General features: G+C 38.9%; 1 protein-coding gene across 1 annotated transcript in view; it reads left to right on the forward strand.

Moving 5' to 3' along the window:
• Positions 1–24163, forward strand: part of LOC127496258 (tyrosine-protein kinase receptor UFO) — a 45317-nt gene that overhangs the window by 12692 nt on the left and 8462 nt on the right. Inside the window, exons 7-15 of the mRNA XM_051864053.1 lie at positions 3644–3827; positions 12126–12265; positions 13733–13877; positions 13964–13981; positions 15717–15846; positions 17343–17434; positions 20979–21074; positions 21162–21239; positions 21328–21420. Coding sequence (XP_051720013.1) covers positions 3644–3827; positions 12126–12265; positions 13733–13877; positions 13964–13981; positions 15717–15846; positions 17343–17434; positions 20979–21074; positions 21162–21239; positions 21328–21420 — 976 coding nt within the window. The remainder of the gene's footprint in view (positions 1–3643; positions 3828–12125; positions 12266–13732; positions 13878–13963; positions 13982–15716; positions 15847–17342; positions 17435–20978; positions 21075–21161; positions 21240–21327; positions 21421–24163) is intronic.

Raw genomic sequence — 24163 nt, forward strand, 5'->3', positions numbered from 1 at the left:
GCCTATGGTGCATTTATTTTGTCCCACAAATGTGAGTCAGAACCCTTTTACTTACATAGACGTGCTGCTTAATCATGCTGTAGAGTATCACATTTCAAACTTCGAAAGAGGCCCTGTACGACTCACTTTTGAGGCCCAGTTCCCCCTATGTTTTGGGGCCCTGGTAGGATGTGAGCTGTGTGTGTGTGTGTGTGTGTGTGTGTGTGTGTGTGTGTGTGTCATACACTTGGCCTGAGCACCACCCCAAAGTGCCTGGTTCTAATAAAAATAGGCTCTTGTGTCTGAGCCCTCGCCCCTCCCCTGGTTCCCCAACTCTACAGAACCGAACGTCCCAAACTGAGACAAAACACACTAACCTGAGGGAACTGAGGGATAATAAAAAAGAAGCGAGGAACAATGGAAGAGTCAGAAACGTTTAACATAGCTCAACTGACAAAAGAGAAAGATACATCTAGTTATTTATGAACATGGCCATATACAGCATAACAGTGTGAAGTAGCTTATTGAATAACCAAACATACTTTTGTCATATAGTATAAAAAATATCAAAGACAAACAAGAAGGTGCATGATAATACAGTCGGCCACAGTAAAATTATTGTAATTAATGAAGCTCAATCAATAGAGGAAATAATTTATGTTCATATGATCACACTTACATCTAATTTTGCTGTCCTCTTTTCAAACGTTCTGAATTAAAGTAAATGATTTAGAAAGGATAGAGACACCAGTCACCTCAAATACAGAAATACATTGCGGGTCTTGTAAATGGTGGTCTGGACAGTTAAACTAACCCATCGTAGGGGAATTCACCAGCTGTGTGAGTCAGTAACCAGCAGCACACTTTTCGCTCTATTTATTGACTCACTCTGAATCACAGAGTCTTGACTCACGTGTGACTCCTCACTCCAAAATGAAGTCCTTCAAGATAATCAGGAAGAATGACTTTTTTGTGTTATGACACATCTGCTCTTTCGTACCGCAGCACTGAGTCAATTCTTTCATTCACTACATTACAATAAACTTTATACACTTTAAAAAGCATGACCTCTCATTTTGTCATGCTTATTGTCTTTGGTCTGGTTGTTTTGCTCATTGGTAACCACACATTTGAAGCTTCTGAGATTTTTAATGCTGCCTCGGAGAAGGAGAGAAAAATAGAAACAAGGAGACGCATGCATTTTTAGATATGCTTATTCCAGAATTATGTGCACACAACCTTAATTTCATTTTCTTTGTGCAACATATAATGTCATTTCTTGACAGTTTCCGTGAGATTCACACATTGTATTTTGTTGTTTTATGTTGTAGTTCTAACTTAAACTTGCATGCAACCTGAATTCTATGGAATTCTTGTAATCATTTTTAGTCATGCCAATAAAGCTTTTGTTAATTTATAAAGACCAAACTTTCTTTCTTCTCTGTAATTCCTACAGCCGAGAACGATTTGAAGCAGTATAACTCTGGGTAGGTGGTTAGTTAAAGGGAAGTTTTCTGCCAGAGTTTGATGTTTTGAGGCTGTTTGCTGTGCGTCTTTGCATCGGCAGCATGTTTCTCCTGCTGAGTGAGGTGTTTTCATGTGTCCTGCTGTGCCAGCAGCATGTCTCCAGGTGGAGATGATTTTATTGAACAGAAATACAATGTGTGTGTATGTGTGCCAAGACCAGCTCAGGAAGACGGCTGCATGATTATGTGCTTATGTTAATGAACATGATCATGTATTAAAGGAATATTCTGGGTTCAAGATAACTTACATGAGACATATGCAGTTTCTTCTGATGTCAGTTTAACACAACTATGTTATTCTTTCCGCAAAAGATACAGCAACATAAATTTGTACAGCACCATAAAAGCAAAAAAAAAAAAAAAAAAAGGAACATTATGTTTCATATATATATATATATATATATATATGTTATATGCACACACACTGGAAAATTACCAGGTTTACAAGTATACCAACAAAGTATATGACATAATTGTAAGTTATGTTTAATCCTGAAAATTACTTCATGCACTGACATTATCACAGGAATCTGGGGAAAAGAGAAGTGGTAGTAGTTGCTTCTTCTTTGTCCTAAACAGAAAGTGAATGTCACACATTTCACTCAAGTAATTAGTGGCCATTCCCTGTCTGTGTCCACACACCAATCGTTACTTCTTCTTGCCTCATTAAATAATAAAAAATAATAATAAATATAGCTGCAAGCATCAATTACCAGTGTTTTTAAGGCCTTTAAGCACATGCGTAAAAAGGTATTATGTTTCGTTTAACAAGTCTGTAACCACCAAGATCATAGATGGAAAAGACCATGTGTTTTAAAGTTTTTTAACAGTTATAATGCCTAACAGCTATAGTGCCACCTATAGGCTGATCTCCATAAACATTTGCATGCTTCTTTAGAATCATGTGGCGCATGTGCTCACCTAATGATGTTAAAATTTGAGTTTTCATCTAGGAATGATAGGCTTTTGGGTAGACTTGGCCACGCCTGTTTTTTTAAATGATGCTGCTATAGCAATCCAAAGGCCAAAGTTCAATTTTTTTTTTGATAATTATTGACCTAGAGAATTCTGAGAATTGTACTGCAGTGGTTTTATCGAGATAGAGCCAAAAACCTAGGAATAGTCGCCAAAGTTTGTTGCCTCCATTAGCCTTATCTGATAGCTAGCTGCTCAAGCATTTTTCGAAATAAGCGAATGTCCTCAAAGGCAGTCTTGGCACCTTGGACAAAGACACCGCATGCCAATTTTCAAGTCAATCAGACTTAGGGTTGTGTAGTTACAGCCATTTTTAAGTTATTTCCATGTTATAGCGCCACCAAGTGGCCAGTTGCCACACCCTTTTTCACGTGACCACAGAATGAGCTCTTACATACTATGTGTGCCAATATGTCATTCCGTTCACGAGTTATAGCCATTTAGTAAAAGTGGCTCTGCCCATTTCGAACGTTTTGGTGGCCCTTAGAGACCATGAATCGAAATTTCAACTTTTTTTGATAGTTATTGACAATCAGACTCCAGAGAATCTTGCTGCATTAATTTAGCTCCGATCAGGCCAAAAACTTAGGACTAGTTAGCAAAAGTAGGTTTTTCAATAAATTCAAAATACACGTAACCCAGAATTTGAGGCATGCATTTCTGTTTTGAGCCAAGGGTTCAAGCGATATTCCAGCGAACAGTTTAGAAGTTATGAGCCATTTCTTACTTTTTACTGCTGTAGCGCCACCATCAAGCTGATTGGGCCGAGCCTTGGTGACGCTGTAGATGGTGTGAGTAAAGTTGCAAGTCTCTACGACTTACGGTTTGGTCTGCCCGATTACTTTTAGGGGAGAATGCTGATCCTTGGAAATTTTAACAATTACAATAGGGTTTCAGCACTAGTTGCTTGAACCCCTAATAATTTTCCATAGTCGCAGAATGTCCATTCAATATACTAACCATGTGTAGAGTGACATTTGTTGAAGTGTGAATCAAAAAGATTTACACTAGTTTAATATTTTGCATATCCGCGATTTGCAAAAAACAAAAGTGTTTGATCATTTAAAAAAAGTCATTTTTTACAAACAGACAATTTTTGGATTTTAGTGTAACAAGCCACTAAAAATCATCTAATGGTTTTGTTAAAATCCAATACCTTTCAGGTTAAAGCTTCTGGTGAAGACTCTGATCAGCTGATCTACAATCAGAAGGTCAGCGCACCAGACACCAGCTGTCTGATCTCGAATCTGGAAGCCTTCAGCCAATATGATTTCAGAATGGCCTGCCAGAGCAGTCAGGGTATCTCTAACTGGACGGCATGGGTCACCATCGGCACCAGCGAAGGAGGTAAGCACATTTGTTCTCTCATGCTCAAAGAGAAAGTACATGCTATACTCATGTTCAGATCGTTACAGTGTTACGGTGCAGTCTTCACATTGCTGATTCTGCTGGAGTCAAAAGAGAGTGTGTTTACAGTAGCTAGATGTGTGAGGTCTGTGTCTGCTAAACATTGAACGCTGTTTGACATGGATGGGAAGACCAGGGACTGAGAAAGACAGACATGAATGAAGAGGTGTGTATGATAATGTACATTAGGGATGAGGAATCAATCAGGAAAACACATAGAAATGACCAAAAAGCCTATCCCTAATGTCCACTTGATCCTGAAGACCTGTCTGTGATTGTGCAATGTGAGGTTCGTCTCCAGGTTTTGGTGTGGCGGCTGTGAGTGTGTGCTTTCTGCTCTGGCTGTCTTCAGCCCTGAGCGTCTGTCAGCCGTAACTGTGCTTGAGCTGTAGTAAGTTTTTCCATGCCAGATTATAGTTGAAGGAGTGTTTGTAAAAGAAAGAGAGAGCGAGAGAGAGAGTGAGGTGGGCATGTGGCTGTTGGGTACTTTCCATAAATTGGCATTATGAAATGTTTCTTTGAAACAAACGGCTGCGAGTGAAGCTTTAATACACACAGACAGTAAGAAATGGAGACATGGGGCCTCATTTATAAAATGTTGCATAGAAACCATCCTACATTTGATCTTAGGCTCATTTCTCAAATGTGTGTACGTGTGATTTAAAGAACGAATGTACACACACACACACACACACACACCAGCTGTCAATTCTATAAATCATAAATGATTTTAAAAAATGTGCGCAAGCTGAATGGTTTCAGATAAACGCTACCTAATGAACTCTTTCCCCACCATTAATGGAAATTTCCGTCATTTATGAGACAACGCTTCCCCGCAATTGATGGAAATTTCCGGATTTCCGTGTTTTCGCTGTTATACAGTAGAGGGCGCTATGACACATCTTCTGAAAGTGTACTGAATCTCCTGATCAAAAGACATGTGAAGAAGAAGCAGAAACAAGCGATAGCATATGTAATCAGATGCATATGTAAAATAATGTGATCATCAAACATTAAACAGCATATGAATCAAAACTGCCTAACGTTACCGAATGAAATGTCGACCCAGGACGAGCTATAGGACTGTACAAGCTTTGGGGGTGTTGATGGATTCAGTTTACTTCATCTATGTTTTGATCAACGTTCTGAATCCGATCTGGGTGTAGTCTTTGACAAAAACATGTTTTTCTCAGATTTTTGCTCAAAATGTTGCTTTTTTTTTAAAGAAACTTACCTTTTCAAGTGTTTTAATAAAAAAAAAAAAGAATGCATGAAACTAGAAAAAATGGGGCTCTGTTCTTTCTTTTGATATATTGCATGTTCAGATATTCATACAGCAAAATATTCTGGGGGCCATGAAAATTTTGTGAAAATGATCAAAAATGCTGGCGGTGGCTGGCAACTTTTTTAAAAAGCACTGGCGGGGAAAGAGTTAATGTCATTAACATATAATAGAGCACCAGGCAATGTCCAAATGCTTTGCTTGATGTGGCAAGAATTGCTTAGATTTCCACATACCTGCAGTTCTCCGACTCTCTGCCACAAGGAAAAGTGCGTACGTCTGCTCAGACCCTGATGTGCTGCTTAGCACTTTTTCCACATCAAAGAACATTCTTATAAATATGAACGTTGGCGTGGATTTAAGCGTACACACACTCTAAGATCAAATCTGTGCGTACGCACATTTTATAAATGAGGCCCCTGGTGAGTTAATGCGAGCACAAGAAGAATTTCCTTGAAGCTCCGGACTGATATGGTAAAATTGAAGCCATAGTTACTGTCTTTACAATGGTACAATCGCTGAGCTCCGGAAGCCTCCGGAGCTGAATCAGTTATGGTAATGGGCGTTTCTTTTCTGCATACGGTGTTAGCGGTAGACCAATCACAACAGAATGTGCCATCTGGCCAATCAGAGCAGGGCAGGGTCGCGGAAAGGAGGGATTTAGAGAGACTGAAGCATCGGACGAGTCGTTTGAGAATCATTGAAAATGTGGTGATGTACAATGTATATTATGAGAAAATGAAAGCATTTTTTGACCTTTGATGCATGTAAACCTGATATAGGAGACATACAAAACAAAATTAAGAACCTTTAAAATAGCATAATGGGGCACTTTAACAAAGTTCGGGAGGAGCACGTTCACATAATCTACCCAATCAGAGTGAGAGGAGGCTCTCTCTCTCTCTCTCTCTCTCTATATATATATATAGAGAGAGAGAGAGAGCTGACTTACCTCGGTTCCATGACAGTTTTTCCAGCATCCCTCCTCCACCCCAACTCCTCATTCTCGATTATTCCTATATCCCAGCCAGGGATGGGGGTGGGGGTGCTCTGGGTTTGGGCCAAATTCCAATCCCGGAGCCCTCTCCTCGAATACGCATACCAAATTAGTATATACACACATATTATACAATACATGGGTTTGTAAAATGGGTTTGCCATCTCATGTCGTCTTTAAAAAGGTTTCACTTGTGATTTCACGTGTGTCTTCTGCTTTACCAGATTTAGTTTTATTCGTCTTTTCAATCTCCATTGAATAATTTACGTCAGTGCTGTGTCAGTACGTGGGATGGAATGATGGAGGAGTAAAGGAAATGTTTCATTTTTTCCAGGAGAGTGTTTTGGTCATGTTTGGCTGCACTGTGTGTTTATATGTGTGTGTAGGTGTGGTGTTGTTTTTGGTTTGCGTGTTTCTAGTGTGTTTATTTTGTTAGTCCAGGGTGGCAGACTCGAACCTTTTCTTTAGCATCTCTTCACACTCAAATGCCTTTTTTGTTTTGATGTCCCTCTGTTCTGCCTTTCTCAGTCTTTCTCCCCACAAGAAAAGATTATGTGGGTTATGTGATGATATATACCACGTTACAAATGTGTCATACCATTCATACTGCAATATATATATTTATATATATATATTCTCTGATATTTTTTGTCCATCCACTGAAAGTCCACGCAACCAAAATCTTCAAGCTTCAAAAAGTTCATAAAAACACATTAAGAGTAATCCATATGAATTGAGCGGTTTGATCCAAGTCTTCTGAAGAAACACAATCGCTTTATATGATGAACATATTTAATTTAGGCTTTTATTCACATATAAGCATTAACAACACATACATAGAGCACATCAAATATGCTAAACAGAAGCTCAACCACACTTGTGGGACACACAAGAATAACCCTCAGTGGTCAAGCATCATTTATCATATTATAAGTGCTTTGTGTATGTGTGTTGATCAATGATCTTATGGATTTGTGGAAAAGTAAATAACAACAGAATTTTTCATTTTTGGGTCAACTAACCCTAGTAGGAATGTAACACGCGAGTTCATTTATTTACAGCTGTTGAGCAACATTGCAACTTATTATAGAGTTTAACTGATCACAGATGTATGAGAGAAAGAGAAATATAAACTCAAATATTTCAGATTCTTCCATGATCTGTGCTGCTACATGAATTTTATAGCTCTAATGTGTGTCAACAAATATTTGATTAGTCCATTTGAATTTTGATATGTCCCCCTAAAATTTTAGGAGAAACATCTTAGACAAAGTTGATACTTAACTGAGAACAACACCATGTTACTTATGAGCTATAAAAAGAGCAAACTCTGAGCATTAAAATTTTCATCTCTCTCTTGCTCTAAGCACTAATCCTACAAATTCTCCTCAAGAAAGAATTCCCTGCTTTCCCAAAACACGCTACATTGGTTTCTTTCCCTCCCCCGTTTCATGTAGCGGCCCCTGTCTCATCTGCCCTGACCTTACATGACCTTTGATTTATTCTTGCCAAAAAAAAAGAAGGAATGAAATACAGACATGCACACACTGTGGGAAAAGTGAATGGGGCAGAGCAATGCTGTGATGGATAGGACAGGAAAAAGAGGAGGGGGTTTGTGAAGAAAGAAAAAACATACTCTTTACTAGTTTCCCAGAGTCCCACATTCCCCAAGGGATGAGAGAGAGAGAGAGAGAGAAAAAAAAAACAAAGCTGATCGCTGATATCCGCTGATACAACGAAATCGGTTTGGCACTTTCTGTTTGAACGGATTAGCTTAAACCTGTGAGCTGAACTTACATAATCATAATCATAATCACATCTACTCTTCTCCTCCTTACATCTCATACATCTGTGATCAGTTGAACTCTATAATAAGTTGCAATGTTGCTCAACAGCTGTAAATAAATGAACTCATGTCTTACATCCCTACTAGGGTTAGCTGACCCAAAAATGAAAAATTCTGTTAATATTAAAAAAAAAAAAAAAAAAAAAAAAATGAAGCATACCCAAGGGTTATGTAACTGGAAAATATATTGTTTTGAAAAATGCTGAGTTATTATCTTGCTACTGAAAATGTACGAAATGTAATGTCAGTTATTATTGGTTATTCACTAACACTGTCCTCCACGTATTACAAGTGACAGTCTGCTGCACTATAGCCACATACACATCAGCCTGTAAAAAAATATGTACGATGCACCTCCACTTTCTTCCACTGTCAAAAAGTGAAGCCGCCAGTGTCCCAATATGTTGCTGACATCTTGTGCTGATTCGGGATTTAAGTCTGCGCAGTAGTGAGCATGAAGTGTAGCCGCACGCTATCAAGGTCCCGCCAATACTCCCGCAGAATCAGTTAGTACGGTTTAACAACTCATTATGTCGGTGTGAAATAAACAGCTAGAAATGTAGAAAATAAAGTTAAAGCTTCAATTTCCTCCCAAAAATCCCGAAAAAAGTCTGGTGGTGCCTGAGTGACTACTTCAAATAACTAACTAAAACCAAACTTGTTTAAAAAACGAACACTTGAACATACATCAACGTGATAAAAACTACACAAAATGACAGAAACTCTTTGGTAATTAGTGTAATTTAATTTAGTTTGTCTCACTTTCATAAGATTACATGGAGAGTGCGGGGTTTATGACCTATACTGGGACCAACCACCTGGGGGCGATCGAGACACTTTGGCTTCACTTTTCAGGACTTGTGCGGCACGCTTGGTACACATCGTAAAGTTTCAGGAGTGACAACTGCATTTAAACACGGGAGTGAATCCCCTAAATATTTAATTTCTGTGTGTGTATAAAATACAACTCACTTCCGAAATTGTGATGATTGACTGCTGTAGACATGTTTTGTGTCAGCTTTGAAAGCTGCTTCACAGAGCGCATTCTTGAAGTGTTGCCATCTCCACTTATTATAAGGCATTTTGGTCTCATATTCAGTATAAAGCATTTGGATTTATTTTGGTTTATTATGGGCTTTTTTTGGCAAGATCTAGCAACATGAATGAGTTGCCTCTTTCCCTGTGTTTTTCTTGCGCATACAGATGTGTTTAAATAAAGCATTAACAACTAGTTGTTCAGTTCAGTTCAGTTCAGCTCAGTACACGCTGTATAAATTTTTTTGTAAATGCGATTGTCACTACCGGCATTTTTTTTTCGAGTTAATTCAACTGTAGAATGTGGTTTTCACTCCGCAAATCACTGAACTGTGTGTTTACAGAATTTAGCAGTAAAAGGTTAATTGGCAACTGAATTTTGTGTACGTGGCATATATTCCTATAAACACAGCCCTGTCTGCATGAGAGAACAATCAAAGGAAACCTTTCTGAAAGCACATTTTACACCGCGTGCGACCGCAAACAGTAAACAATGCAATTTGTGACTAATTGCTTTAAGACTGGGGTTCAGGCATTGTAAAGCAGCACATGCTCAAAGAAACACTTGACTCATAGTTTCATAGTCAAAGAACTCAAAATGCTGACCAAGGTTTACTGGTAAATCTCACTAAAACATGTCCAGGTCACGTATATAATTCAGTAATATAGTAGGATCCAAACTGACCCCCACACCCACCCACCACCACGACTACCACCACTGCACTCTCAATGATTTACACACAATACCTGTTGGATTTATGACTAGGTCCTTCCAGTTTTAGTAACAGCCAGTTTCCTGTCTCCCATTTTTTTTCTTTTCTTTGAACTGTGTGCTTGATCGTAGTGGAAGTTTAAGAGAAGACTTCCAAAAAGGAAAGTTACTGAGGGAGAAGGTTAAGCCATAGAGACGGGAGAGAAAGGCAGAGCGCTTTTGACAAAAGTGTATTTTCACAGCCATGAGCCAGAGACACATGTGGAAACAATCAGACGTGAAACTCCTCCTGATAACATCATCTGAATGCTGCGCCATGTTCCTCAACGTCTCCAGCGCAGGGACCAGCAGACTGTGTGTTTACAGGAAGAAATGACAAAGAATAAGCTTTCTATCATACCTGCAATGAAGAAAAAAATGTGCTAAGAAACTGTTTTGATTCTGATGTTTAAGAGAATTCTGTTCTGGGATGTTGGCACACACACACACACCACACACACACACACACACACGCACACACACACACACACAGAGAGAGAGAGAGAGCTATTTCCAGACCGTTACTGCGACCGTTGCCAGTCTGTGCTCTTATTTCCGCTGCTCTGGATTAGAAACAGAGAGTGGCAGTGAAATGAGTTTAACAAAGAAACAGAGAGAAAAGTAAAAGAGGCTTTTTGCTACACTTTTGCAGAATAACTCAAAAGTGAAAATATGGCTATGTTCAGACTGTAATACAATCTTACTACTTGCTGAATACAGCAGAGAACACTTGTGTTTACTATTCATTAAAAAAGTGAAACTAGGCATTGTGCAATGTTTCACATAGTAGCAGCTGTACTTTACATTGTTGTCGCATGACCACATCACATCACAAGTGAGTGGCATGTAGTTATTTTGCATCAGAATTATAACGAGTCAATATAGAGGTCATGCTATTAAATCTGCTGGTAAATGTAGCAGCGATGGACAAAGTCATCTTGCATCTTGAAATTATAAAAGACATCAAATACATGATCAAAAATCCCTTATAAAGCAAGCAAAATTAATGAAATGCATACAAGAACAAATGTGACATATTTTAATCTATGTACAAAAAACTAAACAAACTTATCCCTGCATATGATGTATAAGTGATGTGTATTAGTAAGTGACTCTCTCTTCAGTAAAGACACTCTCTTTGATAGTCAATGTTGGGACAGATGAAATTATACCTCTCATATGTAGGGATGTGCCCGAAGCCGAATACCTTATTCGGAAAAGGCATAGATAATGGCTTCAAAACAAATAACGGTTTCTACCGAATAATTGGAAAAATATTATTCGGCCTATTCACTGCTTGTGTTTGCTTGCTGGATAACAGGTGAGCTAGGGGATCATAGCATTATATTATACATACATCTCAAAAATCACTACACAATAATAAGTGTGTGAAGTGAACGAGTGTAAACTTTATGAATGAAATGAAGGTGCGATCGCAAATCTAATAGCTGCATTGCTGTCTCAGAAATCAGGGCATCTAAGGCCTGTTCACATTTGTCATGTTTGGTGCGATTAAAACGAACCCTGGTGCAATCGCTCTGTTAGTGCGGTTCATTTGAACATGTGCGAACGCTGCCATCTGAACCCTGGTGCGCACCAAACAAGCGGACCGAGACCGCTGAAGAGATGGGTCTCGGTCCGCTTCCAAACAAACTCTGGTGCGGTCCGAATGATAAATGAATGCAACACGGACCAAAGACAGGTAAACGAACCAAAAACAGGAAGAAGAGACCCTAAAAAAGACAGAATCCTCACGCATATCGGTTTTTCTCGACATAGTCGCAAGTTTGCCCATCACGGGCATCAGACGCGCGCCTCCACGCGGCAGATCATTTGTGTGTGTGACGGAGGGATTCCCGCCGCAGTTTTGACTCCTTTATCCATTTTATAAGCTCTTCATGAGTTCTCCGCTGGCCAAAATACCATCATATGCATGCTACGCACACACAACAAGAGCATTTTTCTCAGCACACAGCATTGTTTTGGATGTTCGGTAAGTTCCGTCTCAAAATAGGCAATACGTCATAAAATCCGACCAGTCAGGTTGTGAACGTGTCCCTGTGCCTTTAGATTAGGTATCTTTTGATTCGGTGAAAAAATTGCCAATCTGAGCGGTAATCAGAACAGGACTAAATGTTTTCTTTCTTTTTTTTTTTTTTTGGTACGGACCAAACAAACCAAACGAACCGAACTACAAGTGTGAACGCACCCTAAGCATCTTATCCACTGATAAACAACAATAAGAGTGTAGATGTTCTATGTTGGTTCAGTTGGTTAGTTTCTGTCACACAGTTTTGATAATTTTTGTTGTTTTATTTGCATTTTAGTTCCGGATTCGGCCCCAGACAATGTGACGGTTGTGGTGAACGGAACAGAAGTGTTCCTGAGATGGTCAGAACCTTCTGGAAAGATGAACGGCCAACTACAGGGATACATGGTGGAGTATAGCGCACCGAATATGGAAGAGGTAACCGTACACTCTCTCTCTCTCTCTCTCTCTCTCTCTCTTTCCATATGACTTTCCATAGACATAATGATTTTTATACTGTACAAAGAGTATATTCTATCCCCTAAACCTACCCATCACAGAAAACTTTCTGCAGTTATACATTTTCAAAAATACTTCACTTAGTATGATTTATAAGCTGTTTTCCTCATGGGGACCAAAAAAATGTCCCCATAAGGACAAGGTTTTCGGATATTGCCATCTTTGTTAGGACATTTTGTGTTTCATGTTGACTCTAACATCTCTAACATCGTTGCTTTGCTGAAAATACAGCATAAAGCAACATTAATTCCATGTCGGTCTAGGCTGGTTTAATAATAATAATAATAATAATAAGTTTACTTTGTATAGCACCTTTCTGCAGACTCAAGGTCGCTTTGCAATATTATACACTCACTCTTAGTGAGTGAAGAAATTTGAGGAAGGAAGAAGAGAGAGAAGTGTCAAAGATTATTAATCTTAAAGTTTTTAACAGTGGTGGAAGGTCAAACCAAGACTCCAGCAATGTTAACATTGTCAACACAGAAAGGAGCTACAATTTTAAGGAACCAACAAGAAGTAAATCTGTTTTATCAGTGTTGAGTTTGAGAAAACTGCTGGTCATCCAAGCATTTATATCATTAATATAAGCCAGTATAGAGTTGGTGGGAAAAGTAGCATTATGTTGAGAACGGATATAGAGTTGGGTATCATCTGCATAGCAATGGAAGCTGATGACGGCCATGATGACGGATAATATTACCTAATGGGAGCATGTAGATGATGAACAGTAAAGGTCCAAGAACAGAACCCTGGGGAACACCGTGTGAGACGGGGCAGTAGTGGACTTATCCTGGCAGATAGAGATGTAATGCTGACGGTCAGACAGGTAGGAAGTGAACCAGGACGGGGCAGTTCCAGAAATAGCAAGAGCAGAGAGTCGTGAAATGAGAATACTGTGAGAGATTGTGTCAAAAGCAGAGGAAAGGTCTTCTTTCTTTATTCCTTACACGACCTTCTATGTCATAGGGCTGGTGCCTATCCCAGTTTCCGAGGAAAGGAATTAAAATGCTAGTGAAGCCTGAGTCAGTGGCCATAAGGAGGTCACTGATAACCTTAAGAAGTCCTGTCTCTGTGCCATGGAGTGTGTGATTGGAAACATTCGTAGAGGTTATGAGATAACAAATACAATTGAAGTTGAGCAGTGACAAATTTTTCAAGCAGCTTCGAAAGAAATTTCTGGTTAGATTCTGGTTAGAGCTGGTATGGTCCTGGTCTAGCTGGTCCATCAGCACTTCTGCTTCCCATGCTGGTGACCAGAAACCAGCATCCCACACAGGTCCCTGCATGAAAAACATACCTTATGCAGGTGACCATCAATGCTGTTTTTTTCAGCAGGGTTCAGTTGTTGTTTATCACTGATTCATCTGCATATGTCCGTTCCGGCAGGTTATGGTGGACACGGGTTTGGACACAGAGCTGCCCGTCAATATCTCAGCACCCCTATCAAATGTTTCCTTCAGAGTGTGTGCGTACACCGGTGCCGGACAGGGACCCTGGACGCCCCTCCAAACCATCATGCTTGTTCATGCAGGTATGAAAGCAGACATACTATAATCTAAAATACTCACAGGTCAAACATTTCCACTGAATGGTCTCTTTTCTTGCAATGTTTTTCAGAAACCGGGCAATCCAGAGGTGAGTGACATACACATTCAAGTGTTTTTATACCATGGTGCGAACTTCCCATTGACTTTAGTTTTTTTTATATTGATCTAATTAAATTTGATTTAATTTAATTAGATCAATATAAACTAGCCTAAACCTAACCCTGAAAGAAACCTTTTTACATTTGTATGTTTTAATCAAGATGTTATTTGACTAAAGTGATTTCAGACATGTAAGTGATTTGGTGCCCCAAGAAATCCAGACCACTTAAGAAATGGAAGTGGACTTTTCCTTTTTACTTCCCTTATTTAGTCCCTTCTTGTTTTTTTGTGTTTGCTATTGCGATCTCAGAAAAGAGGAAAAAACAAATGAAGGAAAGAAAGGAACAGAAAGAAATGAAAGGAAATCAGTTATTGGCAGAACCCGTGAGGAGTTTAGTCGAGTGGGCGGCATGAGGAAAGAGAGACAGAGACTTAAGAACAATTTCTAGAAGCAGCACGCCCTGTTGTAAATATGGACATATTGCACTGAGGTCATTTAATGAGCTAATTCAACCAGTGACCAACTGAACAAAGCAGACATCCACCCCCAGACACACACACACACACACACACACACACACACACACACACACACAGAGTTTATAGTCTCCTACGGATGTGTTTTAGGGTGACCAGATGACCATGATAAAATATTAAGATGTGTCAGAAATTGCTCTGGTGAGCGTAGTGCAACACGGTATGGTATCACTTATTTGTGTAAGCCAGGTTTGAATCTAGCCTGGTGTAATTTAACTAGATGCTCTTGTTTAAATTCACAGTTGTTTGTAAAGAACAGAAAGGAGATTATGATAATTTTACCATGTCTACAGCTCAGGGGTTCTTCAGTAATTTAAACCTCACTAGCCGTGACTAATTTGCAACAAGAAGCACATTACAATAATCCTGAGTTCATGAATGACTGGGCTAGCATCTCTGCATCAGGAACAGAAAGCATGTTTCGTAACTTAGATTTCTCAGGAGGAAGAATGTTGTGAAGCAAAAATCCCTATTGAGCTTGACATCCAGGTGAAAGACCTGTAGAAATATTGATCTCAGTGTTTGTAGCAGCTTATGTTTAGAGTTTTTTTTTTTGGTCAGAATTTAATTGTAGGAAATTACTGGCCATCTCATCTTTAATTTCCAGTAGGCCAGTCGCGCACTGAACGAGAAGTGCCACGCCGCATTGCGTCGCACACTGGACGTGTCATTTGCATGCTCAGGTTCAAAACAGTAAATCAGTCACTATCAGTGTTGCCTACTATTTTCAATGGAAAGTAGCTAAAGCCTGCTCAAAAAGTAGCTAAATGCCACTATATGTAATGCGACAACTGTCGGATCTTTACATCTGTTTTCTCTCCTAATCCGTGCTGCTCACATATTGTATTTTAAAATATAGCTAAATATTTAACTATATATTTAAAATATATAGCCGATTGTCAAGTCAAGTCAAGTCACCTTTATTTATATAGCGCTTTTTACAATGTAGATTGTGTCAAAGCAGCTTTACATTGATAACTGGTACATTAGTTCACAAACACAGATGGAAAATACATTACACTCAAGAGCCAGTCATGTCTTGAAATCCTGTTTAGTTAATCCAGGCAGTTCGCTAGGGTTTGAAACATAGCTATACATACACATTAGTGCTTGTATGTTTTTCCTCATTATAATCAAGTTTAAATGGACATTATTGTCTTTTGAAATGTGATTTTCTATGTGTGTAGGTCTCTCGAGTCCTCCAGCGTTCTCCTGGCACTGGTGGTACGTGGTGATGGCCATCGCCGTTGCTGTCGCTCTTGCTGTGCTCTTGGCTGTGTACGTGACCAGGCTGAGGCGGAAGGAGACACGATTCGGGTGGGTGGTGATGAGGCTTTTACTGTCTTTTCCATTCAGTGGCCACACACATTTTGCTGTTTTTTCCCCCATGGTTCTGACGCTGTGGATTTCAGCAGAGATGTCAAAGCTACTATTAAACCTATCTGAAAAATGGCAGGAAACTGATTGACTGACTGAAAATTAAAGGGGCCCTATTATGCTTTTTTTTATGTTCAGCTTTCTTTAGTGTGTAATGTTGCTGTTTGCGCATGAAGAAGGTCTGCAAAGCACAAAGTCACTCCAAAGGGAGTCAGGGTACATTTATACTACAGCGATGTACTAAAAACGTAAAAGTTTTTCCTTTGCGTTTTTCACATACAGGTGACACCATTGTCAAAATGATCCCTGTTCACACGGATCCGCTAAACGACTAAAAAAACGCTGTACTACTCATGCCAGGCCAGTAGATGGCGATGTAGTCACATGATATCACAGTTTACACAGATTCACATTTTTGTCCTTTACACGGAGATGATAATGGTATTGTTTTCAAAAACTTGCACTTTGAAACATGTTTTCAAAAGTTTGCGTTTTCAGGCCCCATTGTCGTGTAAATGATCGGCCAAAATGCATAAAAAGTTTTCCATTTTTAGTAGAAAATGGTGTTGTGTAAATGCCCGCTTATTCTCTTTATCCATGCGCACTGTTTCTGAACTCCCTGAAAATCCTCCATTGTAGTCTTGAGGTTTCTTCCAGGAACAAACACGTCAAAATATTCCTCATTTAAATAAGTCATACGCTGAATAAACGGGCCCGGCCTGGTTGAGTTAGTCAGCAGTGTGTTGAAACTGGTGGTTATGGTAAAGGGCGGGACATTTCCCAAACACACTTGAAACGCTTGACCAAAACGGAATAATGTTTTTTAAACATTCAAACATGAAAACCTGTTCTATAGAGCCCAAAACAACATCAAGACTTTGGGCATAATATGGCCTCTTTAAGAAAATAATCTCTTAAAATGTTTTTCACCCAAATTGTTCCACAGTTGACTAGACCCGATGAAATAATTTGCAGCTTACTGTTTACATCATTGGACCAAAATTTGTGTGCACCCATGAGATGATGTCATCAATGTTTTAGTTCATTTTCCTGGAAAGGAAACAGTGTGCATTTTAAGTGCATATATCTGTAGGGGTTTTTCCCGACTTTCATCACATTAACATGCAGAAGGAGGATGCTCCAGCATCCACTCATAACCTTACATAGGACAAGCAGTTAGCATGAAGATGACCTCGGAGCTAACAGACATGAACTAAAAGGCATATTTTGATTCCTTGGGGTCAATTGTCATTCTTTTTCGTAAAATGAAGTACTGAGAAAATGTGGAATGTCTGTTAAGTGTATTTTTGTTTAGTAATTTATAGGTATACTTTAGGTATAACATAACCTAAAAACACATTGACTGAATAAATGAATGAAAAAAACAAAGGGATTCTGTTTCATGTGAAAGATGTGTGTTTGTGTGTGTTGTACAGTGAGGCATTTGAACCCATGATGGAGAGCGGTGAACTCGTCGTTCGATACAGAGCTCGTCGCTCGTACAGCCGACGCACAACAGAAGCCACACGTGAGTTTGCTTTTTCTCTAGCGACATCTAAAACTGTCTGAATCTTAGTCTTTACTTGCTTGAACATGAAGCTGTAACTAGATCAGTAACACCTGGCCAAGAACAGATCAATGGAAGTTTCTTCTGTACCTCTTAGGTGGGCCTTCTAGTTTTCGTTTTTACATTTAGGTTAAATACTGAAAACCTAAACTGTAACATTATTCTTTTGCTGTCTTGTAAGCAGTGATATTCCTCTCTGGAAACTTACTGTCATAAAATGCAACATTTCATGATGATGTGAAGAATATATGTAAGTTAATGGTGTCAAGAGTATTTCATGACAGAAGATGTGAGTACACTTGAGATGTTTTCACTGTTGTTTGGCAGAGGTTTGAAGGAAATGAGCGTGCACTCATAACCTGGCATCACATTTCACCCTCAAACTGTTGGATTTACCACTGACGGGGACTGTTTGACACTGATGTGCCTCAACATGCAGGAGCAACCAACTGGATAGAGAGAAAGGGAAAAGTGTACCTAGAGACCAATATTTATGATAATATGGAAACTTGAGAAATGGGTGTTGGCTTTAAAACCTGACAGAACCCTCCAACCTACCTCCCCCAACACACACACACATTCTAGTACATCTATCTTTGTGAGAACATTCATTGACACAATGCAATCTCCAGCTCCTTACCCTAACCCTAGCCATCTCAACTAAGTGCCTATAACCTGAATCCTTACCCTTAACCTAATCATAACCTTATAGCTAAAACCAAGTCTTGACCCTCAAACAGGCATTTAAAGGGGTCTCAGAAAGAGAGGGTCGGCCAAAATATCTTCACTTTATTCTCTTTGTCCTCACTCTGCTGGTCAAACTGGTCCTCACACAGATAGTTGTACAAGTACAAACACACACAGACACAAAGCTTAACTTAATCTTAACCTGAAATATTCCTTTAACATCAGGAATACCCCAGCAAACAATAGCCGTCATTTCACCATCTCGGTTAACTATAGACCCGATGTAGTCCGGCTATGAGTAACCCACTTCTAGCCAAAATAACCTTGAATTTGGTTACATATCGTTTTTGCCAAAATAACTTGCGAGATGTATGATAATCCATCATGTAAGCAAAGTCAACAGTGATTACAAGGTGTTTGGTTTCATTTCTTTGAGATGTTCATCTAATTGATGACTAGTCTATTTTTGGGCTATGGTTAGACGTCTATTAAATTTTCACTGACAGCCTAAATTTGGCCTTGTTTTAGCCTAGACGTCATGGCTGTGTTTGGATGGCTATTAGATGTCTGAGACACATCCATCCAACTGCATTTGATTTGTTTTTTCCAATATTTCCTACAACTTTTAAGGGGTCATATCATAAAAATCTTACTTTTTCACCCACAGCGCTGCCATTTTGTTTTTGAAAGTGAAAACAGTGTACCAGCTAACTGTTTTGTCGTTGGTTGCACAGACGAGCACGCAACACTATTTAGAGTCTTGTTAGCTTGCTAGCTTGGATAGCCTGCAAGTTCAATTCTGTCAGAGCGATATTTTGGAAAAAATATTAGACCATTCATAGCATTTGATAGCAATCATAACATTAGCCTGGTGTGAATGGCTCCATTTGGCAAACAGGTACGCTATAGTGGGCGTCCATACGGGTTTTGCACAAAAGATTAACATGCTAGTCGATGAGTTGAATCAACTCCACAGCAACTACATAAATTTATCCACTAACCATTCAGAAATGTCCAGTTTCATTCTAAAAGTTGTAACTTCTTCCTGAGTCTCTCCATCAGTGTCAACTCCGGTTTGAACGATGTAAGGCTAAACACCTTTACTGGCAATCTTCATTTTGCCTGCGTGAGATTCTCCAGCTTTGTTGTTGTTGAGCAACCGAAGTGCGAGCTGTTAAAGCTCCGCCCTCTTCTGGAAAGGGGGCCGGGAGCAGCAGCTCATTTGCATTTAAAGGGACACACACAAAAATGCTGTTTTTGCTCACACCCAAAAAGGGGCAAATTTGACAAGCTATAATAAATGATCTGTGGGGTATTTTGAGCTGAAACTTCAGACACATTCTGGGGACACCAGAGACTTATATTACATCTTGTGAATGGGGCATAATAGGTCCCCTTTAATAATTTTTCATCTCACCTGTGCCCTGAGAATGAGTTGAGAGTAAATGAGATGTGTCCTATGCTGAACCCCAGTATTTACAAATATCGACTATAACTCTCATTCATATCTCAGTGCTGTCATGAGGTGAATCACTGAAACAAAAGCTGAGTGTTTCTCTAGAATAGAAAACATCTGCATTATCTCAAGGTTTGTATTACATTTGTTGTCCGATCCAGAGAATTTCAGGGAAGCCTGACATCATGTGTTGTGAGATAGTGAGAGATGAAGGTCATGATAGCGTTCATATGAATATGAGCTTGTTTTGAGCAGTAGTAAAGGGTGGAGGGTTTATGTCATTTGGACAAGCTCCATAACATCTTTGCTCTCACTCTCTTTCTATCCCACTTGCTCTCTTGATTTCCATTCTAGGTTCATTTGTAGAGCGAAAAACAATCTTGCAACATCATAGAGTTCTTTCATACTCAAGTTCTCTTTGGTCACGTACACACAGCTGCTGAATGCAGGAGTGTCAATCTCATTCTTCAATCAGAGTTCCAAAGCAAAGGTTTTGGGAAGTCAAACTCATGGCAAACTCATGAATCTAATGCTCCCTAAACATTAACAGAGTGACAACCACAGTTTATAAAATTCAGAATAACAGAACCAAATTGTTCAGTCATTTAAGGGATTCGCAAACTCTTTTAAATCCTCTTTTTAAATCCTCATACACACTTTGCAGTGTGTATGAGAAGAACAAAACTCTTCAAGTGGATTAAAAAAGTCAGGCGAGGGAAAAAGACATGGACTGTATGTACTTCCCATCTCTGTTTGCTTCATTGTATTGTTAATCAGGTCTTAATCCACTTTTGGATCTCAGGCAACCAGAATATTGTATCATTATTATTATTTTATACATTGTTATTATTAGAATATTAAAAAGCAAGAGCAGTTTTTCCTTAATATCTTGAATTTGACATCTCTGTTAGCGACATTCCTAATTTTCATACAAGACATTTGACTTTCAATAATTTTCGAATATAAATTTTGTCATCTGAACAGAAATAAAACAGACAGTAGTCCATTTGTCTCTTAAAAATGTTTAGATTTACACATACGTAACACCTTACACATAATATAACACAAAGTTCTTGTGAACCACTTGCAGACACTTGAAGTAAAGTGTGAAGGTACTGTGTATTGACTGCCAACAGATATCACCTTCAACTCACTTTGGTTGATTGTGTGATCATGTGATCGTGATTGAATCACTTGGTGATTGTGTTGCAATACAAAGAGAAAACATCACTATGTCAATGTCAAAGACAATATTCTCTCTAAAGAATAGGATTATATAGTTTTTCTGGTATGATGTTGAAAACACTCAATGAGGCTCTGAAAACTGATGCTAATCTCTGAGGTGGCTTGTTTATTTCTCAGTAAACTCTCTGGGGATCAGCGATGAGCTCAAACAAAAGTTACAGGACGTGATGGTGGACAGACATAAGCTAACGCTGGGAAAAACACTCGGGGAAGGTGAGCATTACATAACTGTTGTAGGGATCAGTGAGCTGTATTGTCTGGACTCAGGATCAGATCAGATAAAGGCTTGTTTGTGTGCAGGTGAGTTCGGCTCTGTTATGGAGGGTTTACTCACTCAGGAGGACTCTGTGCTCAAAGTGGCAGTGAAGACCATGAAAAGTGAGTCAAAAGAGACCGCCGCATCTCTGAAAACACGTGCAATCATTTCCATCCGACTAACTTCATCCTCCTGCTGTGTTTTGGTCAGTTGCTATCTGCACTCGCACCGAGATGGAAGATTTCCTGAGAGAAGCAGCGTGCATGAAGGAGTTCGATCATCAGAATGTCATGCGGCTTCTAGGTAAGTAGGGTCACCATTTCAGTAAAACACTAAACAGTCACCTGACATTAAAACGACAAGAAGATTTGCTCACTTCTCCTCCATATCGCCAAATACAGTAACAGGAGACAATCACATGACATCTAATGTCTTCACTCCTATTGGTAGTCAACTAATAGTTTGTAGATTAGCCATCTAACTGATTGGTATTATAGTAATAACAATGTATTACAGTTTTTTTTTTTTTTTTTTTTTTTTTCTTTTACAGCCGCTAGGACACATTTCTCAATACTTAAGTCGGTTTTTCAAAACTCTTCACACAGATCTCCTTACCAACTTTCAATTTGGTACAGCAGTTAGTTTGACTTTCAAAATGCACTGTAACTATCAAAACACTTAGATGTCTCAAATCAAGTCATTCTTGAATCTAGTCACACTAGAAAAGGTTTTCACCCAACAAACACACTTTATCAATCATAAAACAAGACCTAAAAAACACAAACAACAGGCAGCATTTTACATTTTCTTTAGTAAAATTTCTTTACAAAACAAAAATGACGCTCTCTGCTGCTTATAATTCACTGCTGTTTATGTTACATAGTCCATGTTTACATTGCTGTACAAATTGCATATTGCTGTTTTATTCATTTTTATATTATGCTAACTTTTGAACGTAAAGTTGCCATGAAATCAAAATTGAGGTTTTTTTTGGGCTTTCAGTATGAATATGTTAGGCTTACTCTTATGTATAAGCTAGTGTGCTCCAAAACAATGACAACATTTGCATTCAGCATTCCAAACATTCTTTCACTTCTGCCAATCTGGATCAACGATTTTGATGACATCACTCTGCACTTCAGCTTCTCATCAGATTTACTGTCCAATCAAATGCTTTCTAGAAGCGTTCCGCCCCTACATTATAAATAGACTCTGCAGCTGTGGCTAAAATTGGTCACTTGTTCACACATTTACTCTTTTCTACATGGTGTGCACTATATAGGGGATAGGAAAGGATTAAGACAGTGTAAATATGCTTTCCATTGGGGCAAATGAAGTCTGTTTTCATGTTAGTGTCAGACGAACCGCCACAGGGCTCACATAGTCTGATCCGGTCCAGAGACACGATAGCACAGAGCAGATCATATGTGCAAGTCGGCACAGACCACAAAATTATTGGACCCATTTGAATTCTGCACAGTATGCTGTATTTTAAAGCGATATAGAGGAGATTAGGAGGAGAAACAGTTATTAAACAGAGATTAGTAGGAAAATGAGGCTTTACCGAGTTCAACGGCTCTGGCCGAGCTGTGATATAAACTAAACACTATTGGCTATTATAAAAAAAGGGGAGGAGCTGCTTCATATGTCCTGCCCTGTCTTCCTGTTTCAGTGGAAATTACATCAACACACTGAATAATGCTGCACGTTTCAAGACACTTCAGTGGGACTTTAAGTTTAACATTTTTGATCAGAGTATGTAAACGTGCAGATTGGTCTGTAGGTTCATAGAGTTTTGGTGGTGTTTGTGTCTACGTGAGAAAAGAGGTGATGTAATTTGAAAGATGTAGTCATTGAATGCATTTTGTGCCAAAGCAATGAAATATGATCCACTGTAAACCCACATAAACTGATACTGTATTCACTGTGTGAAGAGTTTTGAATAGTGACCTAAGTATTGAGAATTGTGTCCTAGCGACTGTAAAAAAACAAAAAAACAAACAAAAAAAAAACGCTGTAAGTGCATCATATTCAGTAGCTAAGAATTTTCATCACAGAAACAAGGATGTGAAAGCAGGATTGAATAAACTCAAAATAAAAGCTGACATCAAGTCAACATTTTAATCTGTGCTTCTGCTTATGAATCATTTTTTTTTTAAAACAGAATTGATCTTATGAACGTTAGTCCCACTCGTCTGCAGGGTCCATTTTTTTGCAAAGCTTTCTCCATGCGATCAAGAGCGTTCTCCGGGGCAGGGTTGACGATCTTTGTGTCTTCCTTCAGTCGGTTGAGTCACCGCATCTTTGGTCGTCCCCGTGGTCGGCATCTTTGGGGACTTATGTAGATTACTTCTTTCAAGTAACTAGTAAAGTAACTCATTACTTTTAAATTTACAAAAAAATATCTGAGTTGATTTTTTTAAATAAGTAACACAAGTTACTTTGTTTTCCCATCTATTGACTGACAGCTCTCCTGTCCTCATGTTGAGAGAAATCAGATGTGCAGAGGCGTCGTGTTTGAACATGATGGTTATTGTAGTTCTAGACTAAATGAGCATTTACTCATGTCACTTGCATGAAAACATTCAGTATTCCTCAAAATGAATAAAAACAGTGAAATGCAAACTCAGAATATTTTGCAAAACTGCAATAATTAAATGTTAAATTACACAAATATACTTAATGTGTTTAATCTCACTTTAATAACCAATGTCTTTCCTGCTGACCTCTCATGATCCAATTCAATCAGACTAAAAAGCAAGAATGACTTTAGATAAACCACATTTGTATTTCATTTTTCATTTTGATTGCTGAAGTAAGAGTGTTGAACTTTCTTCTTCAGTCCAGAATGGCAGCTCAGCTGAAAGGTTTGTTTGAGCTGCGCCCTCTATTGTACAGGCGTAAATTTGCATTTCCTTCAGCCTGAGGCTTATTCATTTCACTTCTGGTGTGAAAGGACCTTAACATTTGGCAAAAATAGAACTTTTGTTTTTTTGTTATTTAAAAAAAACAAATGAGCAAGCACAGCCCAGATGAGAAAAAGTAA

Source organism: Ctenopharyngodon idella, chromosome 15 (genome assembly GCF_019924925.1).
Source record: "Ctenopharyngodon idella isolate HZGC_01 chromosome 15, HZGC01, whole genome shotgun sequence".
Classification (NCBI taxonomy): Eukaryota; Metazoa; Chordata; class Actinopteri; order Cypriniformes; family Xenocyprididae; genus Ctenopharyngodon; species Ctenopharyngodon idella.